The 25,497-nt window shown below is 39.6% G+C and overlaps 2 protein-coding genes across 7 annotated transcripts in view; one reads left to right on the top strand and one right to left on the bottom strand.

Moving 5' to 3' along the window:
* Positions 1–3,207, bottom strand: part of LOC111268884 (core-binding factor subunit beta) — a 31,297-nt gene extending 28,090 nt beyond the window's left edge. For 2 of the 3 annotated variants that reach the window (XM_022848104.2, XM_022848103.2), the window contains exons 1-2: positions 2,256–3,206; positions 455–553 (exon numbers count right to left, since the gene is read on the bottom strand). In XM_022848104.2, the coding sequence (XP_022703839.1) occupies positions 455–553; positions 2,256–2,477 (321 nt within the window). In that variant the 5' untranslated portion in view covers positions 2,478–3,206. Of the gene's footprint in view, positions 1–454; positions 554–2,255 lie in introns of all 3 variants that reach the window. The other variant, XM_022848105.2, reaches the window with a different exon arrangement.
* Positions 3,208–10,556: 7,349 nt separating this feature from the next.
* On the top strand, positions 10,557–21,264 carry Polr3A (RNA polymerase III subunit A). Of its 4 annotated transcripts, none has more exons than XM_022848102.2 (18): positions 10,557–10,793; positions 11,761–11,959; positions 12,196–12,381; positions 12,648–12,905; positions 13,422–13,593; positions 14,012–14,647; positions 15,009–15,199; positions 15,408–15,644; positions 16,182–16,397; positions 16,646–16,909; positions 17,010–17,255; positions 17,568–17,730; positions 18,021–18,324; positions 18,674–18,894; positions 19,149–19,329; positions 19,671–19,832; positions 20,067–20,373; positions 20,536–21,264. In XM_022848102.2, the coding sequence occupies exons 2-18, from the start codon at positions 11,773–11,775 to the stop codon at positions 20,652–20,654; spliced, it is 4,050 nt and encodes a 1,349-aa protein (XP_022703837.1). In that variant the 5' UTR covers positions 10,557–10,793; positions 11,761–11,772; the 3' UTR covers positions 20,655–21,264. The 4 variants fall into 4 exon arrangements, with proteins under 4 accessions (XP_022703837.1, XP_022703835.1, XP_022703834.1 ...); XM_022848100.2 differs by having other exon boundaries at positions 10,560–10,805; positions 19,551–19,832; XM_022848099.2 differs by having other exon boundaries at positions 10,560–10,793; positions 19,551–19,832.
* Positions 21,265–25,497: the final 4,233 nt, after the last annotated feature.

A 25,497-nucleotide genomic window follows, 5' to 3' on the forward strand; every position in this document is an offset into this window, starting at 1 on the left:
GGTTTTAGCTGCACCGTACATTTGAAAAGCCCAGTGTAACCCAGTATACATATCGTACACTTCGGAATGATTTGAAGGTAAATACCCGAACGCGAGACACATGAAGCTACCTTGAGGCTGGTTTTAGTAAACGACTAACTATGGGGAGAGTCGTGGTCCACTGAATCCAGCTTGAAGCGTGACTATAAATGTCAAAAACAATGACAGCCAGCAGAGGTGTCCGACTGGAACGTCATATATATATATAGAAATTAAATAAGAAATGCAACGTATTCCAGTAAACGTCAAGCGTACGATTTGTCGCTTCGTTAACTTGCTCTAAACGGTTAACGGGTAATATTAGTCACTAATGGCTAGGTTTCGCTTGGGAAGTTTCGGGTAAAATACATTAAGGCCAGACAAACATTTGCTCATTACATGAGATAGCTAAAACCAATTCATAGAACTGACTCACCCTTCCAGGTTGCTTGTTGAAATCGCAATACTCGTTGGAAAAACCAGTCGCGCAGCCAGGAAACGCCAGTTGAAGGTTGGTTCCGTGAGCCGTGTATGCCTGAAAAGGTTTTCACTCTACAGTTAGGCAATACACTATAACTGGACTATAAAATACCATAATTGAAAAATTTGGCCAAGACCAACATCTTTGCCAAGTTGCTCGTCTGTGATTAAGGGCATATACATACATCGCTCTCATTACTGTTAATCTAAATAGGCAAGTTGGTTCCATGCCAATGCGTTGTGCCCCCCTTCGACGTTCAGATGTCCTAGCATGTCGTTAAATACGGTTCACATACAATGAACATGTGATATATAGGTACCTAAGGAGACCTTGCACTGCGCCTATTTAATAAGCGCTACAACGTAGTGGTACAACCGTACGCGATCTGTCTGATCGACCGATTGACTAGGCAGAGCGATGCTGATTAGGCTGATATACACAAGTAAACTTGGGTTTATATCAGATAACTAAATTTGAGAAACCTCTAAACGGGTCTCGGGAGCGAAGTGCACGCAGTCACAAATGCAATATTTCCGTAATTAACTTCAAATATTTACTTGAGTAACGAAAATAAACACAGATACATACATTGCTCCCTGGATTTGTCAGTTATAGCTAGAGAGTTTTTCGTTCAGGATCTATAGTAGACTATGAAATTATTAAGACAACTACAATTTTCTAGCATCATGTTATAATCGATCTAAACGATTACGTAGAAAAATATCGCTTTAGATAGATATAGTTGTTATGGATACCGTTTAAATTTGTACGGGATTTGTTGCGATGGTACTTCAGATGGTAGTGTTATATAATAATGAGTTCGTTTTGGCCACTGCACTTATTTGTTTGTTACCTTTAACGCCGATATTCAATCAATAATGCTCTCAATAGCAGGACAATTTCTGCATAATGCGACCGAGCATAGTTTTGTTATGATACCTGTTCATCATTATTATTATTAGCACATTTATAAATAGTGCCATAACGACAAAATTTTGGCCGCTACTCAAACACGTTTACATAAGGCTTGAGGTTACAAACAGAGAGCGAAAAATCCCCAATACAGACACGTCTCGCTTGACTAAATGGCCACCGGTAGATTAGGTTGTTTTTGCTCCTGGACGATACGTGTACGACGTATGATGCGCGTGTATGGATGCTGGATATGAGAAAACCGGGCACCTGTTTATTGTCACCCTATCGGTTTCAGAGAGCCTGTCATCAGGGTGTAATTAGCGTGTCACTTAATTGAATAGCCTTGAAAAATAGGTCGTTGCAAAATACCTAGATTTTTGTAAGGTTTAGACATGTTGCAAACAACAAAAAAAAGCCAAACAATCCTTCGTTTGTTTTTTTTTGCGAAATCAGAGACGCTGTTGAGCGGTTATTCATTGTTAAAAAATATCAGTGCATATGTTTTATACGCAAATATCAATCGATTCTACGTTTCCGCTGTGATCTTTAGTATATAAAGCACCGTTTTTACTGTTACTTTCAACTAGAGACCTTGGCGCACAATATGATACACGGTATACCCAAATCGTTAATGGCAAAGTCCTAGGCATGACCCAGGTCAAGTTGATATGTAAAGGCAGATGCTTAACTATTCTACAAGAAAAAGCGATATATTAAATTGAAAAAAAAAAACGTAGTCTGTGTTATTATTCAATAAAGGTCGAGACAGCTGCGACGTTATACGGATTTTGTTTTATAGTCTAAACCGTCATGCACAAGATGACGACCGTTTCGTACGTACCACTTCCACTCTGCCTTCTCGAAGACCGAGCTTGAACCGATATTCGCGCTCGTCACGGGGCCGGTCTTTGTACCCCGTGTATTTTACCTCACTTTCTCGAGCGCACTTTTTAAGCAGATCGTCACTTTCGAACTTTGCCCGTTGATTGAGCACCACCCGAGGTACGTTTAGCATACACCTCGCCAGGTCCTCAAAGATCGTGGGCTGCTCGTAAGGAAGCATGGCCGCAGCATCCGCCGGAAACGAAGTTAGTAACGCCACTTTGGCAAGGGGTTCGGGAGAGCCGCTGCCCCCCTGGTAGACCTTCACAAGTCCAACTAACGGCGCCCAACGCACTATACAACACAGCAGCCGGAACAGCACTACGGTTTTTTCTTGCGTGAGAGCAACATAGAACGCTGGCGGCGCGCGCGTTTCCTAATTGCTTGCCGGTATAGTAAACTGAAACGCTAGTTTATTCGAACGCTCCGCTATGGATTGACGAACACGCAGAGAAATAGTCTATTGTTTAAACGATATTCGCGACTTCTTGCACACCTGTTTCTTTACGCTTTCTTCAGAGTTTTGACTTGATCCCTCAAAATCATGCATCAGTATTCAAACACAACTAGTACAAAAGCAAATTTCAACCAAAACATACATACGTACACAACGAACAAGCCACACGCAATTGACGGACTCGCCGGTTTGATGCGATTCGCATTTGGTCTTGCAGGGGCTATTGCCTCTTAGTCGTTTGTTATTGTTTTTGTTACAAGATAGCTGCATAAACGTCACCAGTCGATGGAGTGCAGTACAGCAGCATGAAAAACACATGAAAAATCGCCCAGCGCATACAAGCGATTAGCAAGCGCCGATTCTGGTGAGTATCGGGCTTTCTTTGGTCGGGGTGAACAGTTTGTCGTGTGGATTAACGCACGCGCAGTGTGCTCTGGCCCGGTCTCCGTCGGTGTCAGAGCAAATAATCGTACAGCCATTCCCTCGCAGCTGAGAGGCTCCGCCCATTGGAGAACTAAGCACCTCCCAGCCGCTCTGTCACTGACTTCGAGTGGAGAGGAGGACAGCTATGGCGTCACTTCCTACCGTCGAAGGTTCGATGGATACAACGCGCAATTGGGGCGTGCCTGGTATTTTTGATGGTAGCACAGTCTAACTCGATTCGGATTTAAACACTGGGGTTAAATGAGGAGAGCCCTGTCTAGCAGCTGATGATAACGGCTTCAAGTAAATTACTAAAAAAAAAAATAGAGAAGTTATAATTTAGAAATGTTTAATAGCGTTTAAATGTCCGTCAAAGGACTAGATTTCGACAGGATCTAGTCCATTAAGTCACTATTTCTATCTTTATGATTCTCCATCAAGAAGTTGCAATTCAGCATTGCGGTGGGCGTAGACCATGTCGCAACTATTCCCCGTATCAGTGCCTCATACCTTTATGCCAGGCGGTAATGTTTCTATGTGCATTTGCTTGGCTGGCTTCTCTCTTTCATCGCTCGCTGCTCCAGCATTTGAACGAATCGCTATCGCCGTAGCCGCGGGCTTTGCGGTCAGCAATTGGGTGCGCGTAAGCAGTTCGTTCGTTGGAGAGTGCCAATGCGCCTACCGAAAATAGCTGGGAGTTTCACAGACGGCTAGCATTTCGGTGACGGCCGAGAGACTCCCTGGGGTGGATTTTATCTGGGAAGCTGTCGATCCTGCGGTTAGGTCCGGCGGCGTTCCCACAGAAACCACGTAAATCGACCTGCCTCCTTACTTCCACTGTTGGAAGTCCGGGGAAAGATAGGGAGCACGTTGTTTACACCGCGCGCATAATTCTCGTCAAGATGTGTGCAGGCAGATACTTGTGTGTTGAAGATGAAAGGAGTAGCAAAAACAGCGTGTCCAAATAAAGGAAGAAGTATGTGTACCGAAGCCTGGAGACCAACTTATGACCGACAGGTGATACTGACATCTAGTAGAAAACAGTTGAGGTCTTTCGGGGAAGATCGAGTTTGGCTGAGCTACATTTGTTTGTCTGAGAATAAAAGTGGTCTTTGTGGTTAAGAAGATGGGTGACGGAAGTGATTTCATACTAGCGCGCATACTCACATACGTTCATAGATCACTACGAGAATTAATGTTTGCTTGTTATCGATAGGTACAGATGTGTCAACCTCACCAGTAGTGGTCCTTCTAAACGACAAAAACGTTACTATAATAAGTACATGCTTCTGACTGATGAATAGGAAAACTTGGCAACAATAAGTTGGAATTTTCTTACTCTGAAAGCGAGACGCTCAAACTGAATCATAACACTTAACCAATGGCGGAAAAATTCCTGTGCACCACAGCGGTAAGGTTTAGCGGTATGACATCGAATCAGCATGATTTTAGTTCATATCAGACAGGTTAGGTGAGTTCGGCATTGATTTTCATTGATAAAAATGACATTTTTGTGAAAACGTCTTTTATAACTGTCAAAAGTCGAAGCCGCACCTGAGGAGACAGGCTCAATTCACAGTGCTTACTAAAGGAAATGTTTTTGGCTAACATCGCAGTTAACAAATGCCCTTCGGTATCATGTGGCGAATTACTAAAGATGAGCCCTGGTACCCGGGATTTACATATAAACCTTTTAAAAAACGCGAGACCTGTTAAACATGTAATACCTAAGATAATTTGAGTAGGACTAAATAAAAGGCGACATTACTAAAAAAGAGTTTTTTATTGATCTATTTATTCGTGTAGCCCGCTGTTTTCTAGTAGTCTCTAGCCTACTTGCCACCATGGAGGAATGTCTGTATTTCATATCCAGAACAGATGAACCCGTTATAACCTTCGGCAAACCAATTCCAAGGTAGCGATGTTATAAACATTGTCACAACAGAAGAGTCATTGCTTGCTCTAATTTGTTTTGATCGGAAAGCAGTCCAGCGGCTCAATTTCGGGCTTTTTTTTTTGGTTATGTGCTATGTCTTTTGTCATTGTTGCTGAAACCTTTCCGACACCGAAAATTCACGTACCACGTAAGCCTTGACGTCTGATAGCGTTATACGTTATAAATAAAAATGCTCGGCAAAGAATACATTGACTAATATTAGCATATTTTACCTTTCTACGTGGTATTTACCATTCTACAAGCCCTAACCGAGACGAATGTTCAACGAGGACCTTTGCCATGATCTGTCTCAATCATACCATTAAACTGTAGCGAAGTACCACTGCGCTTGCAAGTATTACCGCAGGTTTATTACGCTATCATACCGACTGTATTTATCTGCTGTGTTAATCTTAACTTTATACGATGCTGTCTTATATTTTCGCCATACGATCGACTGGAATCCATCGTGTGCTCGACTGCGAATTGCCCGATAGGTTTTTCTTAAGGTACAAACCATTTTTGGAGGAACAATTGTAAAAACAAATTAGAACACTAGAGAAGATCAATATGTAGCATTCTTATTTTGGACTAGACAAAGCCGCTACGAAGCCAATAGGTGCAAACTGTAAAGATACGCATATTTATATGGTAAGAAAATGCAAAAATATAAACAATAAAGAGCTAATTCGGACGTAACGAACGCCTCATTGGTCTTTTACGATATATTAGGGGATGCACCGGCTTCTTACCACATCATTGATTCTGCCTGCTTATCTGTAACCGCGAAGTCATAGCAACATAGCGTTGTTCGTTATTTTAGTCAACCGACGATGGATTCGTCTGAAACCCAATTTCATTGTTATAGCTGTATTAATGGTCGACATTCTGCCAGCCATATTACTATGTCACTTCGTCGTTGAGCTCTACGTACGGCGGTTTTATGTCTGCGGTCGCTTGTCAGTAGTTACTGTCCGGAAGTACTGACAAAGAGCACTGGCGGCTTATAGTACAGCGCACCTCGTATAGGGGTCAGCACAGAATAAGCATCTGAGCGAGCAAACACCATGTTGTCGATATACAGAATGGGCAAAAGTCTGTTGTCGGTTTTAGCCGAAGAACCTCAAACAAATCAAGTAAAAAACTTTCAAACCTTCAGATAATTTTTGCCTCTTTCTGTATAACCTTAAATCACTAAAGCTAACAGAAAACTTACACATTTGTTAGTAAAAAATATATTGTATTTGATTTAATCCTGTTTATAATACTTTCTTATGTAAATAATTAGCGATTAGTGAATTTTTCGTTGAGCTTTTTTCATTAAATTTGTATTTGGATTGAATTAATTACTTGATGTGACAGTTTGCTATAAGCATATTAATTCCGCTATGTTCTGCAATATTTCTAAAGCTATCCAACACAATCGTGTTGAATTGAATTCATTATATCTTACTTATTGCATGTATGTCGTCCTAAAAATAAAATGTACCTTGTTGGCTTTATACATAGCTTTGCTGAGGTTGCTAGCCACAGATCGTATACAGATTGTGCTCCCTCTTCGAAAAACTTGAACATAACACTAACCATTATACTATCTGCTGAACTAACTGCGTTTGTTAATCAATTTCCGGAGAGCGTTTTTGTTTACACAGAGGAAGTATGTAACACTGAAAAACGTATTGAAAAAGTAGGTACTGCGTAGGAAACTAATTGAGGAAAAAGTCCAGGTACGCTATAGAACAATTGCTGCATCCGTGATGCGGTCCGTCCATGCGGTCCGAAGATTTTAGGAAGGACAATCCACTTGTTTCGAAGATTAGTAGCTCTCACAAGGTCTGTTTTAGACAATTAAACATGTGAACATTTGCTTTCTTTTGCAATAATGGTGTATAAGGCAGATCAACGAACAAGCCAACAACAATTTAATAATTTTAATAGCAAACATTTAGAACAGCACAAAAGTCTGTTTTTATACCGGGGAACAGCGTAAAAGTTTAAAGAAAAATATTCATACATCGCTATTTAGCTTTCTGCAGAATACCAAAGAATTTAATAGTTATGAACACAATATATGATTTAACTGCTGATTTAAATCGGGTGTTGTTGACGATTGTTATGTGTCATGAGTTCTGTGTTTTTGGAGCAAAAAACGTAAACATGCAGGGCTCACCGCACTTACAGAAATAAACCATTACACACAATTAACAAATCGCCACAAAAAGTATCAGGCCGCGATTTAATTGCCAATATTTGTCTCGTTCCGATAGAAGTTATCATCCATTACAACAATTAACGTAGTTCAGCTAGCAGCGATCTCTGATCCTAAATCTTGCGTTTTTATTTATTTTCAGTTAGATTTACGGCTTCTTGTTTATCTTATACCGCCCCTACGGGTTCGGCTTTTAGTCTGGCCGACTTTGCACAATCGTTCTCTAGTTTTGTCTTCGCTTCGAGTCTTTTCAAGACGTTCCAGGGTGAGCTTTAACGGAATCGGCTCCTAGCATAAATACCGCCACTCAAATAATCTCGTCCACAGACTCAACAATTGCCTTCAGAAATGGATGCCGACAAAGAAAGTCTCATACAGGCAAACGATGCAGAGGTAGAATCAACGAGAGCACTAGAGCACCGTACGAACAAAAGGCACTCACAAACGAAGCAAGCCGATTTCCAGAAACTTTTTTCAAAAGACCATAGAGACTTGGTTAGCGTGTAGGATTTCAGCGTGGGATAGACGATAGAATACACTCGTAACAGCAGATGCATTGCTTTTTTGAAGCGTGGGAACCGTATTTAACACGCTTTTTTTTATGAGTCAGCCAGACCGTCCACGCCCATCACAACGAAACAAAGGGTGGAGGCACGCGGAAAATCTCTTTGATCGTGTTTTTCGACTATATTTCCTTCCGAACGATTTGATGACAAGTACAAAGCTTGATCTAACAAGGTTGAGGTCGGAATGATCTGTATGGATACATTCACATAGGAGGACGATCGAGGAAATCGGGGGGGAACTGACGGTCACTACCCTTGCACAGGTTCTCGTCGCTGTTGAGTAGGTTTATTTTTTAGAACTTCAACAAACGGGAAAATCTTCATAGAATGCTCTCCGTCCTGTGAGAACGGCGGAGTTTTATCGTCTTGTGAGATAATAGGGTAGTGTTAAAGCCTGGAATCTTGGCCGCGAATCGGTGGCTTATCAAAGATAATTGGAAACAAATTCCTGCCTGTTTGGTCGACGCACGCAGCCAATTCTTAAACAGGGTTGAGTAAACCCAGATCAGAAGAATATGCGCCACCCTAAAGCCTTGCCACCAAAAAGTTCGTAAAGTTTGTATGTTTAGGCAAGGTGAGCCACGGTGTCGCCATATACGTGTACTCAGAGGTAACTATATTAGAATTCGGTAGTAATCCGTTGAACTAGTATGGTTTAAAACGATATACCAATTGTATTTACTACGGCTTTAGTTTTGATACGGTGGACAAACCCTTATATACATGGCACAAATGTGGAGAAAACATTTAAATATATTAAGGTATTAAAAAAAAATAAAAAAACTGCACGTAACCGCTTCTGTGTTAAATGCGATTTCTTGAAATGGAAATTTGCATCAATAGACGAGGCTATATCCCCATTAATGTCAATTTTAAGCCGGAAAAATATACAAGCCATAATAGTAGTAAAATATGGCATTTGTTTGATAGCAACGGCTCCGTACGTGGAAACAATTACCGTCGAATCGTGGGATTTCTTTTTTTTGAAACAGTTTAATTTTTTCTTACCAATATCAGGAGCGGTGCTCACTAAATCAAGAGTATAAAAAAATAATGGTTGTCGGCACCTTTAAGAAAAGTGGTAAATATAGCGTATAGGTTTAGCTCAGAAATTTTATTTCTAAATCCCAAATTCGATCTCAACGACAGCAAATAATCTACAATAGTTGCTTTATCCGAATTCCCTATTCAACTAATTAGAAAATAATGTCAGTTTTTAATTTAGCAGGAAACGCAACGCTTCCATCAAATTATAAAGATGCTGACCGCCAGAAAATCTGCTAATCCGCTATCTTCACTGACAAAGATTATCTTGCGTAGCAAGTCCTTTCTGTTACATTGCTTTATTTTGTCAGTGCAGCTGGGTCAAATACACATTTTTATTAACGGTCATTTTCTAAGACCTAACGTCTAATAATAGTGGGATCCTTGCAACCCACTCTTTTGATCAATCGACAAGTCATCTTGCCTTCGGCTATTTTTACTAATCTCGAATGGCAGACCTGAACAAAAAAACACACTCTAATGCCATCTTTAGCGAATCGTTTTTGAACAGATTTTTCGACTAAAGTGTCATGTCATACACAACACAGGGTTACCCCAAGAATCATGGCAGGTGAAAACCTAAAGTGCAGTTTCTTTTTTTCTGAAACGTCCGTCTTAAAACTGCAGTAAAATTCCATTTATCGCACGGTCAAATTACAACAAGTTGATAGCGACAAAACGGAGTTTCCGGTAGATAGTACCAATAGAACAGCGGAAGATTTGAAGAAGCGGACATTATGTTTTGACCAATCAAAAATCATAGTAATCATCTAGACAAAACTAGGTTTTGCTTACTGTGCTTCATAGTTGCTGCAAGAGTAAAGCAAATTTTCTTCAAAGCTCTATGAAAAGACGCTACCATTTATTAAAGAGTAACAAAAACAAACTATAACGGTCAGCGTAATCATTTATTAAAAATAAAAGTTTTAGAATATTAAAAAAGGTATCAAAGCGCAAAAAAGATACGCAGAACGCAGAGAATTTCATTTAAGTTGGCTTAATTTGCGCAAATATGCCATTCACTATTAAAATAAGTAAATGCACAAGTAATCTAGTATGTACAAAGCAATAAAATCTTAGCTCCATTATTTAAGTACTAGCAGTTTTTACACGGTGCAACTCTTCTTTAAAAATGCCTAGAGATGCAAGAGAAAAATGTACCAGCAATCGCTTAATTCGTAACTTCGTTAAACTGCGAAGAAAAAGTCGTGGTTCAATTCCTGTAGACTAATCGTTGTTTTTGCAGTATTTGCCCATTTTCTACACTTTGTTTATATATATATATATATATATATATATATGTGGATGTGCGGCGAGAGAATCAAATTCTTCCCCGCAATATGACCATGCCTTATCTTTTTTACCACTAAACAGTTAGCTAGTAGGGATAGTTTATTCTCCAATGTTTCGTCCACAGGATAATCTGATCCAGTATGTGTAGAGAGGCAACTGCTTTACACACGAAGCTTGCTTTGCAGGAAGCTATTGAACACACTTCCTAATAAAGATTGCTAGTTTATTTCGAAATACCTATAGCAGCTTCTCGCCGTTCGATTTCGGCGGTGTCGGGTCGCCACAACGAGTTGTTTCGAAACAGACAGCAGCCAACATACACGTACTCTTTCTTTGGATCGTGTCGATTTCCGATGACAAAACATAAATAAACAGACGTGTTCCGCTCTATCCCTTTCTCGCTGTTCGATAATAAAACAGTACGTTCTGTTGGGCAGTGGCAATGCGCCGGCTAGACGGAGTGCGAGGAGTTTGATTCCAGAAGTTGTTGTGATGGTTTAATTAGGGCACTTCACGTACTTCGGCGCCTAGTTCTACTCGGCGTTACGCCGCACTTCAGTAACAGTAAAGTAAAAAGCTCGGTAAAATCTGTTGAGTCGTGTGTCGTGTATTGTTATTCGACGACATGTGCGAATGCTTCTGTATAGACTATATCATGATTTTGCGAAGCGTCATGATTCCGTTCATTGGACAATGATAGCGTGCTGAGAATGTCTATTGATTACCAAGCCTAGAACGGGCTAATTAAGTGAACGTATTTATTAAAGGAATGAGCTACATATTAATGATCTTGACAATGCAGTCAGTTGCAAATACTTGTATACACCGTTAAATGTATACTGTATTAAGGGAGGTTTGATGTTATGACGGTAGATAACGCTGCTAAGTTGTGTTTCAGTTGTTAAGTTTTGGTACTGATGTAATGGACGAGCCAATCTGGCGAGAATTATTGCAAACAAAAAATTTGGCCTGGACTGCTTTATTTTGGCGTTTGGAAAAGCGCAATAGGTTAATGTTCTAGGTATCAACAGCGTCGCATTTTAGTCAGATTAGTGAATCCTTTTTTAAAATCTTACACTTTCTTGTTGCGAACTGGCCCAATATCTATTCTCCGTGGTCGCTCGGACAATCAATGTACGTTTGACTTGGTTTACTTATGATCTCTCCACTGAGTTAAATAATTATATTTAGTCTCCCATGCAAAATCATTTCTAAGCACTGTAATGGAAAACTATATGTGCAGTTTCTTAGTGCGGGGGGTATTAATTAATTACTTTTAATTTAGAAAAGACTGACGCTGAAAGATGAAACATGCGGAAAACAAGCAGGTTACGAGGGACGTCATGCTCATGCTCGATAACGCACCAGTGTGCAAGTCAATGCGCTCACTAAGTTGGAATTTTTTCTTAGACTACCCTTATAATAAAAGCATAATATACTTAAAAAATAACTTATAAAAATCAACTTATATAAATAAAATTGGTGAACCTGTTTTATTAAAAGGCTAATATGCAGGGGTTTGTTTTCTTTATATAGGAGACTTCCAAAATGCCAAAGGAGCAGTATCGGTCGACGGGTGAGACTGTCGAAGTTCGTCAGATGGCGTTTGGGGTTCATACACCCGACGAGATTGGCGCGATGTCTCATATTCGTTGTGTCAACAAAAGTCTCTACAATCAAGATCAGTCAAAGGGAAGACAGGCTGCTCCATTTGGAGTTCTCGATCCTAAGCTGGGTCTGTACGGCAAAAAGGATCCTTTGTATAATGACGTTTCTTCATACTTACGAATGATTACAATATATAGTGATCAGGTCTCATATATTGATTAGAGGCCTATGTATTACGAACGGGGACCAATTAGATGCCTTACGTACGTTTACAGTATCAGTGTTACCTTTACAAATTCACAGGAACGAAGCTGACCTGCTGTAGTTTTGATTTTTCTGCGATTTTGTATGCTGTCCCAATAGGAACCTCAAATCGAGCCGGCGTTTGTGAGACGTGCGGCAAAGGTTTGACAGATTGTCTTGGACATTTTGGCTACATTGATCTCGAGTGTCCTGTCTTTCACGCCGGCTTCTTCCGTGAATGCATCAATATCTTACAGTGTATCTGCAAAAATTGCGCCAGTGTCCTACTTTCCAATGATGACAAAGGTGAACTTTGGTTTTTTTTTTTTTTACTTGTGAATACAGTGTCTAAAAATGCAATCAGTATCGATCAAGTATTATTTTTGTTCCAATTTATATTATAGTTCTTTATTTAGTGTTACGTTTGTCAGCACATGAAACGTGATCTTCTGTCTTGTAAAAAGTTACAATTGTAATTTTCTTATCTCTAACGTATGATAAATTTTTATCTACACGAATAATTATGATATTAACATAGGAACAATTGCATTGTTATGTTTCTATATTAACAGCTAAGTTTCGGCAGCGGATTCTTTCGCGGCAGTTGGACTACGTGGCTAAGAAACATATGCATAATGAGATTCTTGACAAATGCCGTAAGATGCAAGGCAAAGCCTGCCCACATTGTACGTACGTGAACGGATTCGTGAAAAAGGCAGGCATGCTGAGAATTATGCATGACCGGACGCGCAATAAGATTTCTCGCAAAAAAGTTAAAGGAGAGGCTGAGGGTGATGATGAAGACAATGAAAAAAAGTCGGATGACAAAGGTGGGAACAGTACGGAACACTTACCTTAGTTCACATATTGCTTTGGTCTCTGTGTTGTTACAACTCTATTATAAAGTTCCTCTTACAAAACATTATAAACCTGCGTTAGGAAAGATCGCTTTTCTAAGCAAACTAAAAGAATACTGATTCAGCCTGTCGATGCGTTAGAGGACGATGCATCTTGTAAATCTCTAGATAATGTTCATAAACTAGAAAAGCTAAGTTTGATCTCGAGTATTGGTGCATGCTGTTCGCATTTGAAACGTTTTACCGAAAGAATATTAGGAACAATGGGCAAATAAAATTAACTGTGAATTGAACATGAAATCAATTATTTCAATCTTGTTGATCGGGTCAATCATTTGATGATATTTCTAACTAAGTAGTTTTATAAATATTTACTTTAAGTTTAAACATGTTTTCTACAGCGTGATTTTAAATTAAATGCTAAACATTGTTGCCATTTCCCTAATGTTACAATTCACCTTTATTTCATGTTTACAAATACTGTTTCAGAAATTGATTCAGTGGATGCCACCAAATGTCTCCAGCTGTTTGCGCGCGTTCCGGAGCACGACGTCACTCTGCTTCTGATGAATGCTGACATTGGCCGACCGGAAAATTTGATTCAGACTCGGGTTTTAGTTCCACCGCTGTGCATCCGACCATCAGTAGCTTCAAGCTTTCGGTAGCTCATTTAATAGGTTACTAATAATTAAGATAGTGCCACACAGTAATCATTAAACGAGATAATCATAAAGAAAAAAAAAAACATGTATTTAAATAGCTGGTTGCAATTGCAGATAGCCGTTACTTTCGCTTCAAGAATGTCAGCTGCGTGTTTGATTGCTGTCTTGTTTACTATGATAAATACCAGAAATTCAGAAGGTGCAAGTATTCCATAAATTCACCAAAGAGGTATCAACTGTATTCATTTTTTTTTTTGTAAATATGTCGAAGTTCAGTTTAATGAAACAACTAATCAAACGGCTCTAAACCAGGGTAAAGAGAACTGTAGAACAGATGTAAATAATGTAATATTCAGAAACAAATAAATTGGCACCGAGTCTTTACTAAGTTTCGCTTCTTTTTAAAATTATCCGTAGTGCTGGCACGAATGAAGATGACCTAACAGTGAAGCTGACTGAAATGATCTTCTTGAACGACGTTATCGAACGCCATCGACAAACAAATGCCAAGCCTCAAATGATCGTCGAAGACCGGGACTTCTTGCAACTTCAATTCGCTCTTTACGTCAATGGCGAAATGAGTGGTGTTCCACAAAACATGGCGCCAAAACGACCAACCAAGGGCATTATTCAGAGGTTGAAGGGAAAGGAAGGTCGCTTTCGCCAAAATCTGTCAGGCAAACGCGTCGATTTCTCGGGGCGCACGGTCATTTCGCCTGATCCAAATCTGCACATCGATCAGGTTGGCGTACCTGTGCATATGGCAAAGATTCTCACATTTCCCGAATTAGTTACCCGTCACAATTTAGAGCGGATGCGTCAACTTGTTAAGAACGGCCCTGACGTCCATCCCGGTGCTAACTTTATCGAAGGCAGAAACAAGATTAAGAAGTTCCTCAAGTACGGTAACCGCGAACAGATCGCTCAAAATCTTCGTGTTGGAGACACGGTTGAGAGACATCTGTGCGATGGGGACGTAGTCCTTTTTAACCGACAGCCGTCATTACACAAGCTGTCCATTATGGCGCACAAAGCAGTTGTTCTACCCCACAGGTGAATTCTGTTTTTAATTCCTTTATTTGAATTGAGTTAATGTGAAATTTTAAAAGCAGACTTCAGTACCTACGAGGACTATGCCTAGTTAATGTTTGCTGCCCCTTAATATATTTCAGATCTAATAAAATCTAGACATTGTTTATGTCTAATGAATACCAGGCTACGACGAGCCAACCACATAAGGCGGTCTATGCTTGAAACCGGGTGTAGACACACGGTTTGTTTCAAACGGTCGTTAGTCGATTGAAGCAATGCTTAACTAAGGCGGGTGTACCATTCATAAAGTTCGAAAGAAAGAAACATAAAGTACCAGAAATTCTAACGTGTCCGAGTTCGTTTATCTTTCGCCGTTTTGCAGGACGTTGCGATTTAATGAGTGCGTTTGCACGCCATACAATGCGGATTTCGATGGCGACGAAATGAATATTCATATGCCACAAACGTACGAGGCGCGTGCTGAGGCTATAACGCTCATGATTACTACGGCAAATATCGTTACTCCTCGCAACGGAGAACCACTTATTGGAGCTATTCAGGATTTCATTACAGGTATGGCCACTTTTATGACAAAGTAAGATTATCTATTGGTGGCGACAGTACGTCAACAGTATATATGTGACTCAATTTTTAGAACCCGCATGATTGTGTTTGTCCTTTTTTAGCACTAAATATATGGTTATTACAATATGTATTTGCCTTAGAAGAATTCGAATAATTCAAATTTTGTTAACTTTTTCTTCTGTTCGGCAACCCTTAGGTGGTTATTTGTTAACACACAAAGACGAGATGTTTGATCGCGATACGGCGTGTCAATTAATCAGTCAGTTGATTGCTGGAAGAGATTCCGGAACACTTGTGGAACTGCCTCGACCAGCAATACTCAAGCCGCGCGTCTTGTGGACTGGCAAGCAAATTTTCAGTCTAATTCTCAAGCCCTCCAGAGAGAGCAATGTTCGAATTAACCTTCGTGCAAAAAACAAGAAATATACGAAAAGTAGGTGATCTCTTCTTCCATTTTATTGCCACTAGCGAGCGTTCCCGACTCAGTCATTTTTATAATAAAAAATAAGAGCGGAATAAATACAGTAAAAATGAGAATTGAATTATGCGTTTATGGGTTGTACACAAGCAGCATTTCACGACGTATTCAATAAGGGCTTTGCGAAGTTGAACCAAAAAAAAAGAATGGAGCGGAATCCCAAATTATATCTTGAAATGATCGTCGAAGGACAGTCCAGGGCAAAATAAGTAAAAACGCTGCAGATGTGATGCTAAGCAGAGAAGTGTCGAGCGTGCAAAACATCACAAACTAGTGCTGGGAGCATTGGCACTAGTTGAAGAGGCAATTGCATTCTATGAGAAAGATAATAGTTTTACGGCTTCCGGACCAAGTGTCTAGCTTGTATAAATTTATTATTACTATTGCTATTTATTGTCTCGTTAACGGTTAAATATGATATTAAATAACTACATGTAATACAACTATCTCCTTACACCACTCCTAACCGCTGTGCTCGCTTCGTTATTTTAGATGAGGATATGTGCGCCAACGATAATTACGTAATCATACGAAACTCGGAACTTCTATGCGGACGAATGGACAAGGGCACTATGGGCAGCGGATCAAAGAACTCAATCTTTTACCTGCTTCTTCGAGACTATAATGCCCAACTTGCGGCTGACGCCATGTGGCGATTAGCCAGAGTAGCTGCCTACTTTCTCTTGTCAACCAAAGGCTTTTCCATTGGTACTAAATTGTTCGCGCATACTGAGTTACAGTCTCGATGTGACGCAGTACGAAAAATATCCTTTAGACATACATTGATTAAAATGACCTTCTATGTTATAAACCCGTTTTCTTTTTCAATTCACTTTACATTGCGTCTTTAAGGACAGTTTACTTCTAATTCACAAATATATTTGGATATAATGTTCGGGTTAACATCTGATAAACTGCAAAACTTGCGTTTCCGATATTGCTACTGAATTATTTAGGAATTGGTGATGTAACCCCCGGACCTAGTCTGGTAGCGCAGAAGAAGGAACTTGTTCGAGTAGGTTACACAAAATGCTCAGAGTACATCCGCAAGTTAGAACAGGGTACATTGCCTGCTCAGCCTGGTTGTTCTGAAGAACAGACCTTGGAAGCGCTCTGCCTCAAAGAGTTGTCTTCGATCCGAGATAAGACTGGAAACATTTGCACAGAAGAGCTTCACCAAACCTGTTCACCTCTTATAATGGCATTGTGCGGATCAAAAGGTTTGTTTAAATTTTTAAAAAAAAGATTTGTTCATTATTTTGTTTGTTTACAAGCATTAACGTCTCACTCTTCGGTATTATTTTCCCAATGTGCTTTTAGGGTCATTTATCAACATCTCCCAGATGGCTACTTGCGTAGGACAGCAAGCAATATCCGGTCACCGTGTGGGTAATGGCTTCGAAGATCGATCGCTCCCACACTTCGAGAGGAATACGAAGGACCCTGATGCCCGTGGTTTTGTGGAAGACTCATTCTTTTCAGGCCTAACTCCAACCGAGTTCTTCTTCCATACGATGGCGGGACGGGAAGGTCTTGTTGATACAGCCGTGAAAACTGCAGAAACAGGTGTAAAGTGCAGGCGTGTTTCAATTCTATTTGGTTTACTGTGCATTCAAGCTGCTGGCTACTCTAACAGTCTGCGTCCTAAGAAACATAATAACTAAATATTAAAATATAAATCATTACGATAAATTGTTGAATTTATTATCTGAGCGATATTCTTTTTGGCCTTTCATTTCACTCAAGTTTACTAGTCGATGTTTAAAAGAAGTTTTGTCAGAATCAATTCGTAGCCTGCTGAACACTTGCTACAGGTGACAGGACAGCCTCACTTTTTGAAATTTACTGACACAGTTGAATCTCAAATGCTATACGCAGGATATATGCAACGTCGTCTGATTAAATCCCTAGAGGATATGATGTTGCACTATGACAGCTCCGTGCGTTCATCAACCGGCGACGTCATTCAATTTGAATATGGCGCAGACGCTCTCGACCCCGCTATGATCGAAGGAAAAGATAACGTCGTCGATTTCAACAGGTAAGACGTAATTTTAGAAAGTGCGATTCCTTGATTGAAAGGTACAGAAGCTGATAGAATAATGATTTCTACTGTACATATATATATATTTAGAAAATCTTGCAGTTTGCTTAAGCTTTGTAGAGAATTTACTGCTGTTTTACAAGACTACATTTTGGAAATCATCAAGAGCATTTTACAAAACAATTTGAGTGGGCTCTTCATGATGACTTTTGAAGCTTTGAATTTGTCAGTATTATTCGCTTATTTGTATTGACTTACGATTGCTTCAATCAATCTGTATTCGATAGAGTTTTAGAGCTGACAAAGGCCCTATACCGCTGTCCTGACGAAGAAGCTGCTGAGCCAGAGACACTTATGAAGCTCGCCGAATCCATCGTATCTGAGAAGTGGTCCTCTGGCGATGTTAAACAGTACTTCATTGATCAAGTGTTGCGGTATATTAAAGATATGACAACTAGCATAAGTCGTTCGTGGAACAAATTCGGAATCACAAAAAACACCCCAGCGATCTACAAAGAGCCGTGGCGCCAAACCAAAACTCAGCTTAGGGAGTTTCTCAAAACATGCCATAAAAAATACCTTCGAGCTAAGGTATGATAACAGACGAATACTTTTTTCTTTCCTACAGTTTCGTATATTGAGTTTTATTTTAAATATAGCTGTACGCCGCTAATCCTATGCTTTAGATCAGGCATTTATGCTAGATAAGTCTGTGGTCGAGGCGCATGTCAAAAAGAACATGAATTCGAGTCATGTTCTATTTGCTTTCAGTAAAGATTATACAGTTTTTGTATTACGATGAGGATTTTAATTCAGCAAACATTGTTATAGGAAATACTATTTTTTTTTCTCTAAAAATATAGATGTATAATAGGTGTATATATGCACTGATTTAATAGTTAATTAGTGCTGCTAAAGTCTTGGTGATAATGCATTGCAGCTGGAACCGGCTACCGCTGTAGGAGCAATCTGTGCTCAGTCGATCGGGGAGCCTGCCACTCAAATGACCCTGAAAACATTTCACTTTGCCGGTGTGGCTTCAATGAACATTACCCAAGGAGTGCCTCGTATAAAGGAAATTATCAACGCATCGAAAGCTATTGCTACTCCAATTATTACTGCAACTCTGCTCAATGAAACTGATTCAGAGTTTGCTCGGTGGTAAATATCTTTTCTAATTTGGCTTAGTGTACTTTTAACGGACCGAAACAAAAGTCATACCATAATATTAGGCATTTCATAAACAGCCATATGAGCAGAAAAATAAATTATACGTTATGTACAGGATAATGAAGTGTGAAACAATTAGATTATTGTTGTCAAGCGTAGGATAGAATAGGTTATGATGAATGCGATTAATTAAGTCGTTTGTGACACTCGCTGACATTTCGTTAATTGCTTTTGGTTGATTTTAGTGTGAAAGCCCGTGTGGAACAAACAACCCTAGGCGAAATCTCAGAATACCTGGAGGAAGTGTATCTACCACAAGAGGTCTTCGTGCTCATCAAACTTGCTATTGACCGTATCCGACTTCTGCAACTTGAGGTTTCCGCGGATACAATTAAGTATGCGATTTGTTTAGACAAGAAAATCAAGGTAAGAAAGGAGATCTGCAAATATTTCTAAATGTAGCTATTCTAAACAGAAATTACTAATTAGAACACAAAGCGTGCTTCTTCACTACCAGATGCTTGAAGCCATCTCGCCCAGAGCTTAACTGGCTTACGTTCCATCGGAAATGTGGTTCTTTGCTATCTCTTTTTTTAACTTTTTGCATACAGTCATACGCACTAATCATGTCTAACTCCCATTTCCAGGTCAAACCTAATGACGTTATCGTTCAATCGAATTCTGTTATCACAATTCGCGCGTCAAAGACGCCGACAAATCAGAATTTGTCGCATATTGTACAGGAGTTGATGGTTCATTTGCCCCAGGTTGTAGTCAAAGGAGTGGCCACTCGTGCGGTTATCCATTGTGACGATTCAACGCCAGATCGGCCGATCTATAAACTTCTCGTAGAAAGCGATCGCCTTCTCGATGTCTTAAGCACATATGGTGTTAAACCTGAACGGAGCGGTTGCAACAACATCCTCGAGGTAAATTATAGGTGGTTTCCCAAAAGTCCAAACCAGAGCATCTAGGAAATTTCTCTTGTCGGTACGTGTTTTAAACTAATGCATATGGTGAGAATGATCTGACCCGCGCGATCTTGTAGGCTTCTTACATGGGCCTGAATTTTATTGACATGTTGACAGTTCGATGCACTTTTGTTTCAATTTAAGCCAACAGACTGTGTGAAAAGACAATTATGTGCTTTCAAATTCTTCTAGGTATCAAAGGTGCTAGGTATTGAAGCGGCCCGGCAGCAAATTATAACAGAAATGCGGGAAACGATGGAGGGACACGGTATCTCTGTCGACATGCGCCATCTGATGTTGCTAGCCGACCTGATGACTCGAACTGGCGAAGTCGTTGGTATCACACGGCACGGCCTCGCGAAGATGAAAGAAAGCGCTTTGATGCTTGCCTCATTTGAGAAGACAGCCGATCATCTATTTGACGCCGCTTATTTTGGACAACATGACGACGTTACGGGTGTTAGCGAATGTATCATTCTTGGAAAACCGATGCGTCAAGGTATATGGACACAACTTGGTATTTTATGCTTTCATTGCGCTGTTATGCTTCTAGGTCACTTCTTAAATAATTTATTGCAGCCTTCTTTAACGTTTAACCCTCCCCGCAACCCGTGGATAACGATTTAACGCAGACATAATATTTTTCGTTCGTTTCTCACAGGCACAGGTTTCTTTAATCTCGTCCACGATTTTCCCCGTAAACCACCGGCGCCGGCAAGTCTCATCTTCGATAACCCCGAACTCCACACTTCATTATTCGTAACAAGTGCGGCAACCTAGTCCTGGATGAGTATTCATAGCGTTCTATAACCAAGTCAACGTTAAGAGTCAATTTTTCGGTGGGAATGTTATTGCATGGGGGTTCGGACGTAGATGCCTTGTAATGTAATATATACGTGTAAAAGTAAAAGCTGACATTGTTAGTGTGTAAACGAAATATGGTTTAGATTTGTGTGGAAAGAAGCATCACACACATTAACTACAAAAAACGGAAGAAAAGTGCCTATTGACCCAAACTCTAACATTGTGTATTGCAATCATTATTTTAAGCTAGGGTCATAGAAACCTTCTGTGGCTACGCTTGTGCATGGAGGGTGATAATTTGGTAGTTGTTGTGATAATGGTAATGGTAACTGACAACGACGACGTCGCTAGAAATTTAATGCTGATATTGATTCATGAATGTTGCATCTCGGAAACGCAGAGTAAGCAATTTAAAAAAATGAGGGAAAATGCTTCTGTCAGTTCGATTAAGTACGCGAATTGATCATGTAGTTATTCTTTGTAAATTTTTGCTATGGCTAACTTTACAGCGATTTATGTTGATGTTAGAATTGTTCGCTATTGACCGAATAAAACTACCTCTTTGTATGTTTTCTTTTAGTTATAATACGCTTGTGTTCCATTTTTGTATCACTAAAAATGACTAAGCCAAAGACTGATTTACAAGAAGCGATCTACGTCCCCCGTGTAATAGGATAGGATCTTACGCTACATTCCATGTAGCCCCAACATAGCTGGCGGGACTTGGAAAGGGTCTAGAAATACGAACAATATTTAATGTTTTAATGCAAGTACTTTGCTTCATTAGGGGTTGATTCTATGCGTGTGCAAAAGGATCGTTCGGTGCGTTAATAGTATCTGCATTAACATGTTGTTTGTAGTGTGGTTTTGTTAAAACAACTGCCCATTGTCGAAGGCTTGTACTCTTGTGATAAAATTTATCAACCGGTCACAGATCCGTGTGAATGACTTAGTAGATTACTTAAAAAAAATTTAATTTTGCGAGCAGTAATCCTTTGGGTTGACCTTGTGCTACTGACCATTTAGTAGGCTTTCTACTTACAAGACAAAGAGCCCACAGTAATAAACAATAACAATACCCCTACAGTTGAAAAAGAGCTGGCACGGCAATTGTAAAGACACTATTATTACAGACACATAATATCTTGGTACTGAAATGGCCTCGCTATCGTTAATATTGAACCTCTCTAATACTCTATGTCAATAACAGTACTTGGTTCCTTCTTGTTCTGTTTCCCACTGTTTGCGATTGGTGAATTGTCGTCCGACTGAGAGAAGCCTCGTACCTAATGGGATTGCCCTCTATTCTCTACCGTCGTGTTACACAGGTTGTATCAGCAACTTTAGGAAAAAGATATTATTTCAGTTTTCTAAGTCAAATTTAGAGGGAATAATTATCGACTAGAGTTGTTGTGTCATACATTACTATAAAGTGAATATTCAAAAAGTTGTGTGTATGTCATGAAATATAGCTACAGCTGTGTACTAGTTAGCAGGCTGTAAGCGCTGCAAGATTGGATTTTGGATTATGACAAATTAGTTAATTAATGGTATCCATTAGCTTGCGTAGTTTATACGCGCATTCCGTTCATTTTCGGGGATTTCATTATGTATTTTGTGGCGTGTCATGGTACTCACATCCACTTATTGCAGACGATCCACTTATATCGCGTACAAGATTGTAAATTCGCAAGATGCATAAACTTTAGATATGCTCTAGTGAAATCGGTCATTGCAGAGGTCACGACTTTGCAACTTAGAGTGATTCTGGACGAATTTTGATGTTTTGTTTTATTACAGGAAATACTGTCTGTGCGTAAATTCAAAGTCCTATTTTCAAAATGTATAATACATAAATCAAAATACATATTAAAGATTTTGTTTTCAAAAAGAAAGCCAAAGCTGCTTTTCTGGTTTAATCCATCCTAAAATAAAAGAAACACCTATCCCGAAATCTGTCGAAGAAACGTCGACACGCTGTTGGATTGATTATTGGACGATCTACTTTTTGTTAGATACTTAAAAGCGTTTATTTTGAACGATGCGACTCTTCCTAGGCTCGTTATTAGGTAATCGCGCAGGCTGTTCATTCCACGACATATTAAATACAATTGTTGTACACGGTTGCCTCGTGGTAGAATATCCAGCAGTTACCTAATGACTTTACAGAATGGCCAAATTGGTTTAACTCGTAACTTGTCTGACGTGTTGCTGCTGATTTCGCGGGTTTCATTTATTTGTCCCCCATGCCTTCTGTTTTCATTATTACTAATATTACTACGAACCCTATAATATAAAATAATAATAAAAGAAACCGAAGTTGCATAAATCAAAATACTTGCCGAGAGCTAAACAGACGATGAACAATAGAGATGGCTATGAACGTGTTTTGAAGTCGACTAAATCATTTCTGTGTTTTTTTTTTGCTGGGCACGTGAAAAAGTTACCGAAACGTACCCACAAATTTAGCTACAGTTGGAATTACATTGTTGCTATTTTCATCAAATAAATATGAATTGGCTGTCTAACCCGTAATCCATCTAGCTCTGAGAAAACAAGCAACAAATAATACAGATAATAAGCAACAAATAGTAACATTCTCCTTGTCAAATGGGTAAGCAAATAAATATGTTTACCTTTTTTTATTTTTATTTTCCCTCGTCCGGTGCTACACAGCGGACTAATTACAAGAAAAAGGCAATTGGTCTCCACTTCTGATCGTGACCTCGATTCGAAACGTATTCTATTATAAACAACGAAATCGTTCTCTTGATACCCATTTATTATTATCGAGTTCCGATTATACTTCATATCTGGCGTAATTCCATTTATCTAATTATGATGCTATCACAGTTATTATTTCTTCATTCATATACTGTCCAGAAAATCATTTCCCTGTTTTAAAACATTCTTCGATATATTTATTATATCTATAATTTTGTTAATTCGTGCTGGCTGTCGCGGCTTACGTAAGAATCAAGACTGAAAAGGGCTATTGACTTAATTACCCTTCATGCGTCATGAGTGGCTTGTAAGATTATCTCCGAAATATTCGTTGACTGTTTCGCTGATTGATTGTAACTTCATAGCCTCACTGCTGAACTTTGGTATACGTAACGCAGGCCAAGTGTAAGCTGTTGTAGACCACTGCAGAAAATCACTGTTTTATCACTGTTCAGCAGGCAGTGACCTTTCGAAATCAGCCAACCTTTCGCCCGCACATTTTCGGCCCACAAGAACTTGTCACAAGACACTTCTAGTACGTCTGTGTTTGCAGTGCTAACTTAGATCTTCTAATTGTAGTGACATGCAGAACATGTAAGTTGTGCCATAAAGTGACATTAGTGACACGGAAAAAGTTTTTGTGCTCTAATTATTATCGTACTTGCATATTTTACATGAAGTTAGTAGTCGCATTATTTACCCTGTATGTACGTATGTCATTATTCAGCGATCTTGACTGATTTCCTGCCTCTAAATGGCGATATTTTGAATGCTGACACGCGTCGCAAGATAGTTTTTAATATTCTTGTAGTATTTCTGTACTGCTGATAATGGATCGTTTTGGATTGGGCTACAAAAACACGGTGTTCATCCACGAATCCCTATGAATTTCTTTAGAATTCTTTTTTGATTCATCAACTAGCACTACTATATGACCTGTATTCCACTGAAGAGTCTATTAAAGGTACTAACATTTCCAGCATAGGTTTTGTCGGTGGGCTATTGTTTCATATTTTGCGTACAGTAAGGCTTAGCTAAACCTAACACTAAACGCATCGTTTATCTACAGCGGGTTTCGGGAAACTGGGTCCCATCTCAGTAGGTGTCCCCAAATTCAACAAGCAGGTACGCCATCATCTTAGAAGCTTACAGCTTCAGTTTGAACGTGGTGCGGTCATGTAAACTACCAATAAAAATAGCAATAGCAAAAGACAAATCCCGTCCATTATGACAGAAATTTTGATTTGAAAAGATTTGACTGCTCCAAAATACATTTCACATTGTGCTTGACAGCTGGTTGTTGTTAACTCAAAGCATGCTATAACTTGAAGCGCAGAATTTAGTTAATTCAACTGCGTTGGCCACTCCTGAAAAAAAGTACGCCAGTGTATTTACCTTTTGTGGCCCGAGAAGTAGTTGTATGATGACCCATTGATGCCTATTGGAGATACTTATGTTTTTGAAACGTACAGCCCCAACAAAGTAAGCTTAGTAAAACCAAAATAGGGTAACGTGAGCCGCCAGTAAATACGTAAGAATTTTAAAATATGAAATTCTTCTATGCCATTATCGTATGCAAATAACCCAGTTAGTTATTCAACAAAGCTACAATGAAGAAGCTGTTTGGCTTGTCTAGGTAGTGAAAACCTTGTGCTAGTGGTGAGTCTCTAAAACTGAGATTAACCAACTACCCGAATGTTTGGCAACTTGCAATGTCTCAATCATTTTTTTTGCCTGATACCACCATTACAGAGATAGAACAAGCATGCGACAGCAATCCTTGTCTTAGACATCGCTTGAATAATCTCCTTAGTTCATCTTTATTGCTTAAATGCGTGCATTCAGCTTCAGCAAACTGGCTTACTGCGGGCTAAATGAACTTCATATTGTTGTCTCTTGCGCTGCCACTCCCGTTTGTTGTTATGGCCAATTAAAGCTGACAGCCTCGACAGCGGAGAGCTCGGTAAGTTTAGCGGAAGATCGCTTACCACGTTACCGATATAAGGCTCTATGTGCTCGTCCCCGCCTTGATGTTCACATTGTTGTGTATCATTTTGAAAGGTAACAGTGACTGTCAAGGTGGTAAGGGTATTTA

The sequence above is a fragment of the Varroa jacobsoni genome, unplaced genomic scaffold (genome assembly GCF_002532875.2).
Source record: "Varroa jacobsoni isolate VJ856 unplaced genomic scaffold, vjacob_1.0 scaffold_1328, whole genome shotgun sequence".
Lineage (NCBI taxonomy): Eukaryota > Metazoa > Arthropoda > Arachnida > Mesostigmata > Varroidae > Varroa > Varroa jacobsoni.

Bases quoted from the DNA above. Each gene is read 5' to 3' on its own strand.
- Polr3A (XM_022848100.2), top strand. From the start codon at position 11,773: ATGCCAAAGGAGCAGTATCGGTCGACGGGTGAGACTGTCGAAGTTCGT. The intron at 15,645-16,181 runs GTAGGTGATCTC...TCGTTATTTTAG, and splicing joins AAACAAGAAATATACGAAAA to ATGAGGATATGTGCGCCAAC. The intron at 18,325-18,673 runs GTATGATAACAG...AATGCATTGCAG, and splicing joins AAAAATACCTTCGAGCTAAG to CTGGAACCGGCTACCGCTGT.